Source organism: Archocentrus centrarchus, chromosome 6 (genome assembly GCF_007364275.1).
Source record: "Archocentrus centrarchus isolate MPI-CPG fArcCen1 chromosome 6, fArcCen1, whole genome shotgun sequence".
Classification (NCBI taxonomy): Eukaryota; Metazoa; Chordata; class Actinopteri; order Cichliformes; family Cichlidae; genus Archocentrus; species Archocentrus centrarchus.
The window spans coordinates 35,487,330-35,496,858 of NC_044351.1; the positions used below are offsets into that span (position 1 = coordinate 35,487,330).

At 43.5% G+C, this 9,529-nt stretch overlaps 1 protein-coding gene and 1 non-coding gene across 2 annotated transcripts in view; one reads left to right on the forward strand and one right to left on the reverse strand.

Moving 5' to 3' along the window:
• vps9d1 (VPS9 domain containing 1) overlaps nucleotides 1-5,599 on the reverse strand; it is a 28,528-nt gene extending 22,929 nt beyond the window's left edge. The window contains exons 1-5 of the mRNA XM_030731667.1: nucleotides 5,465-5,599; nucleotides 3,715-3,787; nucleotides 2,791-2,982; nucleotides 2,480-2,645; nucleotides 2,142-2,253 (exon numbers count right to left, since the gene is read on the reverse strand). Coding sequence (XP_030587527.1) covers nucleotides 2,142-2,253; nucleotides 2,480-2,645; nucleotides 2,791-2,982; nucleotides 3,715-3,787; nucleotides 5,465-5,557 — 636 coding nt within the window. The 5' untranslated portion in view covers nucleotides 5,558-5,599. The remainder of the gene's footprint in view (nucleotides 1-2,141; nucleotides 2,254-2,479; nucleotides 2,646-2,790; nucleotides 2,983-3,714; nucleotides 3,788-5,464) is intronic.
• Nucleotides 5,600-7,825: 2,226 nt separating this feature from the next.
• Nucleotides 7,826-7,897, forward strand: trnap-ugg (transfer RNA proline (anticodon UGG)). The gene has a single exon. It is a non-coding gene; the product is annotated as a tRNA-Pro (tRNA).
• The last annotated feature ends 1,632 nt before the right edge of the window (nucleotides 7,898-9,529 follow it).

Below are 9,529 nucleotides of genomic sequence, written 5' to 3' on the forward strand. Positions count from 1 at the left end.
CAAGGGGCAGCCAATCAGAAGAAAGCTGCCTTAAAGGGAGAGGAGCTGAATTAGCTTGTTTCAGACAAAACTAATGAGCAGAACAGGTCCCCTTTAAGGAGATGTATGAGAGTAATGCTTAAAGAAAGTCTCATTTATAAATACAAAGGCCTGCTCTGGTAGAAAAACATTTTACTGAAGGGATGGGAGACCACAGCAAATTTCTGTTTAGGCTGAGCAGCGGTCTGAGACATAAAAAAAAGAGCAGTCACACAAACACAGTTTTCCCACAACTGTTCTCACACTCACTAATACACGACATTTAAGGGATTAGGTTTGGGCTGCTGCCTGAGCTGTTGTTTTGACGTGATGAATAAATGACGTAATGGAGCGTGATGCATGTGAACAGTAATGCTGGGAAAAGAAGGAGGAGGTGAGTGGCTTTGGGAGAGGGATGTAACTCGTTTCCCGGTGACAGCATCACATCACACAGAAAAAGTAAACTGTGAATTTGTGCGTTCTTATCCATAAATAAACTCTGAGGCTGCGCTAAAGCTAACCCACGTTAACCACAGAATGCTCACATGCTCATGTTAAAACATTTTTCAGCATCCAGCATCATGTTACACTCACTCAGACACAACTTTAAACCACCTGTTTAATACTGCGTGCCATCAGAGCAGCTCTGACCCGCTGGAACGTTTTTCCCGAGCATCCCACAGATGCTGGGCAGGACTGAGTGACACAAACTTTGGAGGCCAAGTCAAGACCTTGAAGTCTTTGATGTGATATATTTAATAACATATTTGATAATAATTTTCACAATATGTTAGGGTGCAGCATGCTGTTGAGGGAATTAAACCAGAATAGAGGAGTTTAGGAAGTGGTTATAAATCAAAATAACATCCACATGAACATCAGTATCAGAGACTTCACAGCACAGAGCGTTACACTGCCTCCACGGGCACGCTTTCTTCTAGCTCTTCAGGTAAATGACACACATGCATCCACATGATGGCCTCTCTCTCACTGATGCACACCAAGAAGTTAATTTAGCACCTTTGTTGCAATGCTCATTAAACTGAAAGTCTCCTTGTTGTCTTTTACTTTGCACTAGCGTCTCTCCTCTGCTCTCTGTTTCACTGCATTTATGTTAGCTCATCCCCACAAAGAGAAGAACATGGGGCCACAGATGCAATTTTAAATTCAATAAAAGCATCTCCAACAAGTGTTAATCCATCTAAAGCATACCCAGCCTGTAACTGATGACCGTGTAAAGTAAGTTCAAAGCTCTCCTGCTAACAGACAGACCCAACCTGGAGAAGTCATCCAGCTGAACATATTACCCCTGAAGTCAAGCACAGGCCAGGACAGGCTTTGAGGAAACACTCCTCCTTGGCTCTATATGACCGGCATCAATGTTCAGGATCAAGTCCTCTGGGATTTTCTCACACTTCAGTTAAATTTTACTGTTGCCAACAAATATTTTCAATAAATATAAATTTCCTGAGCCTTCTTTAAAGAAAGCAGCGCTTTACACACACACACACACACACACACACACACACACACACACACACACACACACACACACACACACACACACACACACACACACACACACACACACACACACACACACACACACAGCCTGTTCTCAGTGACAGAGAACAACAAGGCTTCAGCAAATAAGGGAGACAAAGAGTAGCAATCACAGTGAAATTATCATCATTAAGTTATGTGTAAGCCTGTGCACATCCAGGAAAAGTAGACCAAAATATCCATCCATCCTCTTCCGCTTATCCTTTCCAGGGCCGCAGCCTATCCCAGCTGTCACAGGATAGGCTACAGGTCCAGGGAGGACAGGTCTGTACACCAGACAGTCTTTCCTGGGCGAGTCCTCTCCCGGCTCAGAGGAAACATCTACAAACTCCTTATATTCCACACACAAAATAAAAGCCTTTGTTTACCCAAACTAAAAATGTTTTTCACTAAAATAAAAAAATAAAAGGTTTTGGCAAGTTTCAATTTGTGACCCTCCAAACCACCTGCTACTTGTGCCATAATAAATCCTGTAATAACTCCATCATTCACCTTCCCAGTTTGCCTACTGCTCAGCTGCCTCTCCTCCTTCTCTCTCTCACTCAGTGCTCCACACTTACCAAAGACGTCTTCTGGTAGGCCTGACCGGGTCTGAGCCTCGCCACACGAGCTTCGTAATTAGCTTTGAGCTTCTGGTTCAAGCGTGATGCTTCTTCGATGGGCGTCAGCTCTCTGCAGTCCACAAACACAAAAACAAGCAATCCATGACTCAAAGCGTGCGTCAATTTAGATAACGGATCGACTGCAAGGCGTCTGCTGGTTCAGCTGAAAACACTGCGCTCTGAAAGGAATTCAAAGTAACGACTAAGTCCCTTCTTCTTTGTTCACTTTAGAGACATCAGTTTAGAGACATTGACTGGAGCAATATTTGTTCTCCTTGATGAAAGCGAGTCTTTACTTTTTGCTCGTGTCCTGCGATGACACTGCTTGTAGTTTGTGGAAGACTTCAGGAGGGAGGAAAGGGGAGGGCTCCCCAACTTCGTCTGACAGCAGCCTGCTGTGACCAGACGTTCTCAGACTCGGGGATTTCTGGTCTGTGGCCACGGGAGCACCAGCTGCAGGGACTGTGACAGCAGAGGTCAAACAGAGACAAGGAGCGAGGCTAAAAGACATAATGACACTGTGCAATAGCTCACATTTGACTTGTGACCCCTGGCTCCAACTTGGCAGTGACTGTTTATGAAAGAGATTGGAGGAGAATGCACTCACCAGTGTTTGCAGTGTTAGAGACAGAGAGGACTGCAGTCTGAGGGGGCTCTGATAGACCAGGTGAACCAGAAGAGAAAGCAGGCAGGTCGGGAGGGTCGGCGTTCTTCCCTATAAATGACTTGGCTCGCTCCAGACACTGCTCAGCTAGTGTCAGCATCCGCTCCACTTCCACTGCCACCATTTCCTTCTCCACTGAGGCCAGACAGAAACATATCACCCCATGAGATGGGATTAACCTCATGCAGGTCTACTGTACACAGGTCATCACATGACATTAGATATCTGATTGCATTTCATGAATAACAGTCAGCTACTGTATTCAGGCTGATTAGTTCAAGTCTGGTTAGAGTGATTATTGATGCAGGGACGAGGTACTGTCTGAGAAGCCTTGATTGGTCCAGGTCACAGATCCAAATGTGAAATTTCTTTAAATCTCTCTCACTGCAGTTAAACTTTACGCTCTGAATGAGCTGCTATTTTTACACTTTGTGTGTCCTGTGAATATATCACTATACAAAGTGACTGCCCACATGCTTCTCTTCCTTATTTGAGCTATTTCTAAGAGCTCTGAAGCACGAACCTGCTTTAATTCATTGATATTAACAAACTGTGGCTGTGAACCTGCTTTTTCATGCTGTGACATTAGGTTTTTTTTAACTTCAGGAGTCTATGATGACTGACTCCCTCCAGGAACTGCAGTTTTTGGCCTCATTTTTCAAAGCCAGAGGTTGCTTCTTGTAATGTAAAAGTGAGCGCACATGCTATTAAAGGCACAGAGGAAACAGTCAGAAGGGTTCTGCTTGTAAACTGACTGTGCTCTTATCTTATGAAGCAGAACTCACCAAGCGCTGGATTGTTCCCTTTATGACACTAAGTTCCCACATCATCAGTCACACACTTCACAGATCATTACTCAGTTCTTACTTTGTGAAACAGCTTCCTCCAAAAGTGCATGTGATATGTAGTTGATGGTCCGGAGGTATTCACAGTAAGCTTCCTGCAGAGAGACCACACACAGCTCACATCCTATTGCTTTCGCCCAGATCAGCAGTACACAGTGTGTTGGTTCCACCCAAACACAGCAGTCTAGAACCGGCCCTGCTTACAAATATGTGCTGCCTAATAAAATCAAAGTACTGTTATTTAAAATGTTTACATGTAAACACGACACATTGTTTTGGAGAGATTTCAAGTCAGCTGTCAGCCAAAATGGAAATGAATCCAACTACAGCTCCAAAAGGACGACCTGCTGATTCTGTATTAAACGCTTAAACTAAGCCTACTGAAAATAAGCAGAACATTCACAATAAAACCCACTGAAGACCATTTTCTGCCTTTATTTTTCAAATCTGCCTTTTCTGAATGTGACAGTTTTAAATATTTAAATCTACATTTTCTGATTTTTAAATAAATAAAATGATGTCAGTGTTTACGGTGAAAGCACGGGTTGGTGCCATACCTGTCAAGTTTTGTATTTAAAAATACAGGCTGTAGGAGAGAGGAAAAACATCTTTGGAGAGACAAATAGTGCAGAAAAAATTCACCCTAAATATGTTTATAACTACAAATAAACTTTAAAATAATTTAATATCTTTAATGCTCTGCCTAGACCCACATTACATAGATCAATTGTTTAATGTTAGAATATCAAATTTAACGAAAACACTGTGGGGTGAGACTGCTAGCTACATTCATCCCTCCTCCTCTATCTGGGCCACTGTTGCCAGCTTGTGTGAGAAAAGTCGCTGTCGGCTGTCTCAAAGGGTGATAAAGGCCGGAGAGAGGTCCGGGGATGGGAGCGGAGGGAGCGGTGGGCAGGCTCGGTGTGTAAGTGAGGTCCGCGGGTTGGAGGGTGAAGTCGAAGTGAGGTCTGGGCGATGCCAAAGTGTACGAAGGGGCGCAGTATGAAGGCTTTATATACACAATACACGGGGAAAAAAAGTAGCTAAGTGGGTCTGAAAAGCCGCTAAGTTGGCAACACTGAGCCCATCCGAGGTCCAGCTGTTTTTCCAGGTTTGCTCGGGCTGTCCGCACTAACCTCGCGAGAACTGCCCCAAGGTACTGCAGGTAGCAGTTCTCGCGAGGCTAGTGACAGAATCCAGTTTGGAGCAGCACAGGAATACTTTTTTTTTTTTTTAATTATTACATTAAAATACGGGAAAATAATATTACGGGAGGACGGCGGGACAAAGGGGTAAAATACGGGAGTTTCCCGGCCAAAACGGGAGACCTGACAGGTATGGTTGGTGCAGTGTGGGGGAGCTGAATGAGAAAAGTGTGAAATCCTCCGCACTGACTGTGTTTTTCTCAGCATTTATGGCCGGAGGTGTTTTTAATAAAACGAGTAAAGGTTTGTTTTTGTTTCCTTTGTTTTTATGAGCAAATATAATAATTTATGCAGAGAAAACACGGAGCTCCTGCTGATCCTGGGATGTAAAAAAGCACAAAGAAATCGTGATGACAGTGCAAAGAAAGGCAGCTTTGGAGGGTGAAACGGGTCCTGCTGCAGACTCAGGACAGCATGAATACATGTGCCGCATTAATTTTACAAAGGCGTGGAGCAGACAGGTTAGCGGTACGAAGCTAAGCGCCGACAGCCTCCGCCCCCTCCGTCTGTTTACATCCGCCCCAGCCTGCTCTCTATGGGCGCTGTCAGCCTCCGCGGCTCACTGACCTTGTGTCTGTTGCCTCCGTCCAGCTGTATTGCCACTTTGGCCATTTTCATGGCATTCTGAAGGGGTTTCACGCCACTCTCAACTTTAGCCATGGTTAGTCAGATCCCCTGCGTTTCCTTTGCTTCCGCTTCTTCTTCTTCGTCTTTATTGGGCCCCTTGTAAAGGTGGGCTACACACCGCCCCCTGCCGGATCTGCTGAATGACAGTTCTATTTCAGTGGGAAGCCATTCCGATACCATCCATCACCCATCCATCCATCCATCCATCCATTTTCTGCCGTTTATCCTTTCCAGTAGATCACCTGCCTCCATCTCCCGCTATCCCAGCATCCTCCTCTGTCACACCAACCCTCTGCATGTCCTCCTTCACTACATCCATGAACCTCCTCTGAGGTCTTCCTTTTGTTCCTCCTGCCTGGCAGCGTCCAAGCCATCTCAGCCTGAGCTGTCCCTCTGATGGACCCATTTCTAATCCTGCCCATCCTGCTCACTCCCAGTGAAGATCTGAACACCTCCAGCTCGGCCGCCTGTCGTTACTTAGCAAAAGAACATGTACTAGGTCCGTACTCATTCAGTGACTGTATTACCCATGCTCCTGGCATACAACTACCACCAAAATACAAGAAAAACTCACCCAGATGACTTTCTCACTGAAACCTGTGAAGGTCATGCTTGTAAATAAGAACTGGTTCTCAAACATTTTACCTGGTAAAATAAAGGTTAAAAAAAAAAGAACGAACACCCATACACCCACCCTCGACTTCTTACTAGGATGGATGGAGCATTTTATTCTCCAAGTGACACCACCTTAACATTATCCACTGTTATTTTCTATTTTCTTTGATTTTGCTGAATTCTCACCAATGTGGACATTATAACCTGACATTTATCAGTGCTGCTCTGATGATCACACTCATATTCATGTAATCATTCACTGGGATGATCTGCATTCACGGCATAATGCTGAATGTATACTGACATTGATATATATATTTATGTATATAGTGCTTATGTGTATGTGTATAGTTTTTTTACTATTTTATTTTATTTTATTCTATTTTAGTTTTAGTTGTTATTTGTTCTTACTCATCCTTTTCATTTTTTCTCTATACTGAGCTGCTGTAATGCGCAAATTTCCCCGTCGTGGGATCATTAAAGTTTTATCTTATCTTATCTTAATGTGTCCTCACAGTATAGTTAATAACTCTCTCTGTGTGTTTGTAGAGGAACTGTCTGATTACACTATGTAACACCATTTTTGTCTTTGACAAACAAGCGTTATTTTCTAACTCTTCATATTGTTAAACAATAGAAAGTGTCCATTATTCATGTCAAACTTTGCTTTTGTTGATTTTTGTATGATTCTTTCCCCCAAATAGCTATTATGTTATTAGTTATAGTTATTTTTTCTTTTAATTGAACATTTTTACCATTTTTATAGGCAGTTTTTGAAGAGAAAACAGCTTGACAAAAGGTTCAAACCTAAATGAAAACCACTAGTAACTGGCATTATATGGGAAAATGACACATTTGTAACATCATTGTCGGAACCACAAAAGCAAAGTTTGGGGATCAAAATTATATTTCTTTAGATTGTTTACATGTACATAACTCAGAAAACATTGTTTAAAGAGAAATGTAGCCCTCCCCATAACTGGAAATATTAATAGGGGCAGAGCTTCTGGGTTCTATATTTTAACCCTGATTAATTCAGTGTCAGTTAAAGCCTTGGATTTATTTTACACTGGCTGAAAACAGTCTTTCCCCTCTTGCACAGTTTAACTGATTTAGTTAAACTATATATAAAAAATCTGTACACTAGTGGTGGTGTGCTTACTCAAGGCTGTTTTGCTCATTAGCTTAACTGTAGTACACTCACTAACGCTTGGGCTAACTTTGGCATTAGTAATGCCTCCCGCACTCTAAATAGGAAAACTTGTCCTCTTACAGTAGATTGTCGAGCAGACGGTCCGACAAGAAAACACAACAATCCCAGTTTCTGTGTATTAGCCTTAAAAATCTCCTCTGTGTCCGACTCTGCACCCTCGTTTTTCTTAGCTCGTCCCGCTCTGATTTTAACGTCTTTTTTTATATACCGGGTTACAGAAAGATGAGACGAAAGTGGAAATTTGTCACCTAGTGTTACGTGCTGGCAAGCATTACTCAGAGTATGATGCAATGGCTCACTACTCACTACCAACATACATAAATCATACTACACAGTGTTGTAATCTTTCAGATTGATTTCATCTTAAAGGGTAAAAGCTTCAGTTTAAGAGAGGGGACCTCACAGGTGCACCCTGGGACAGGGGGTCTGTATGAATACTGAGCTCCTGCTCCCTGTGCTGTATGTGCGGGTGTGGCTCATTGGTCTAGGGGCATGATTCTCACTTTGGGTGTGAGAGGTCCCAGGTTCAAATCCTGGATGAGCCCCTGTGAGAGACTGAGGGATGGATGATGTTACTGTAATGAATACTTTTAATTTGAAAATTGATGGTATGTATGTTAATGTGCTTTGGTGTCTGAACCTGGGGCGCAGCAGAAAGCACACACAGACCTTAGTTGAAGGCATGAAACAAGAAGAAGAACGCCAGGCTGAACCCCCACGAAAAAACTGCTGCTTTTAGTATGTGGGAAAGTAAAAGTACTGCATTTGACAGATCACTGAACAGCCTGTGTGTGGGATTATTTCAGCACACAGTGTTGTACTCCCTGTACCTGTCTGAAAATAGTACAAGATAAAGTAGATACATTTGATGAGCATTTCAGTCAGAACTGAAGGGAAAAGAATGTGTCAGAGAAACCCTCAAGACCCCCCCCCCCCCCACTCCCCTTTTACCTTTTGGATCACTGTGCACCTTAAAAGCCTTCCTCTGACTGCTGCGACCCTCTGATCTGCAACAGTCTGCAGAGACCATCACCAGCATTACTGAGATCAGTGAGAACCACGAGAGTCTGACTTCACCGACCTCGGCTCCAGCAGAAGCACCGGCTCCAGAGAGCGAGGCGGCAGCTGAGGTTCCAGCCCTGCAAGGTTGGAATGCTTGGCCACCTGCTTCAGAGAGCCCGGAGCTTCAGCGGTGGTGCCCTGTACACCACACGATGCATATGGAGACGACGTGGGGGTGCCAAGCTCTCTTCAGCTCCTGAGGAATCTCTTTACACCCCTTTGTACCCGGTGTCTTGCAAGCTGTGCTCGTAGCTGCTGGTGAGTCAGAAGGGTTACTAACCCCAGTGGCTCCAGCTGTCAATCTAATAATTGAGAAACATCGTCATAAAAATCTGCAGAGGCGGTGAGGTGGTCCATCCTCCACAAAGAAGACATTCCTGCCGGTTTTCTCTGGAGCGAATTTCATAAGCCAGCAAGAATTAATTTCCTCAGAAACAGAGTTTTTGACACCCGAACTCTGAATCAGTTCCAAGCAATTCCAATTCAATATGCAAGCCTTGGCTAAAAATAATGATGGTTTTAAGTATTTGCTAACAGTTATTGATGCATTTTCAAGAAAAGCTTATGCTAGGGCCTTAAACACTGGTGCTGAGGTCAGTAAGACTTTTGCATCCATCTTAGAACAAAATGGGATTCCTGAAAAGTTACAGACACGTCGGGGAAAATAGTTTTTTAACCGTAATCTCTTAGAGGAGATTAACAAAAAGGAAAAACCAAGATATAGGTTAACTGTAGCATTTCTGAATCCACCACCCATTTTCTCAAAACCCTAAACACACATCCAAAAACTCAAACTGTGTTCACAAAAGCCCGCAGCTTCCTGTCCAAACCAGCTGACAGCTCCTGTGTGCAAAACAGTTCAAAAAGTATTTTGATCGGAGTTTTTGATTTAGAAGCAGGTGTTCGACCGGCGCACCGAGGCAAATGTAACAGGGATATTACAGATATATTACAGGCCACAGCCTGCCTGTAATTCAGCAGGTATGCCGCGCACCTGACAGCTGTTTTCAGTTGGTGCATTTAAATGTAAAGGAGCATTCTGATTGGCCGATTATACTTTAAACTGATTGGTGGATTTGTCTTCAGCATGCAAGTGGTTCAAAGCTGGGCTGTTG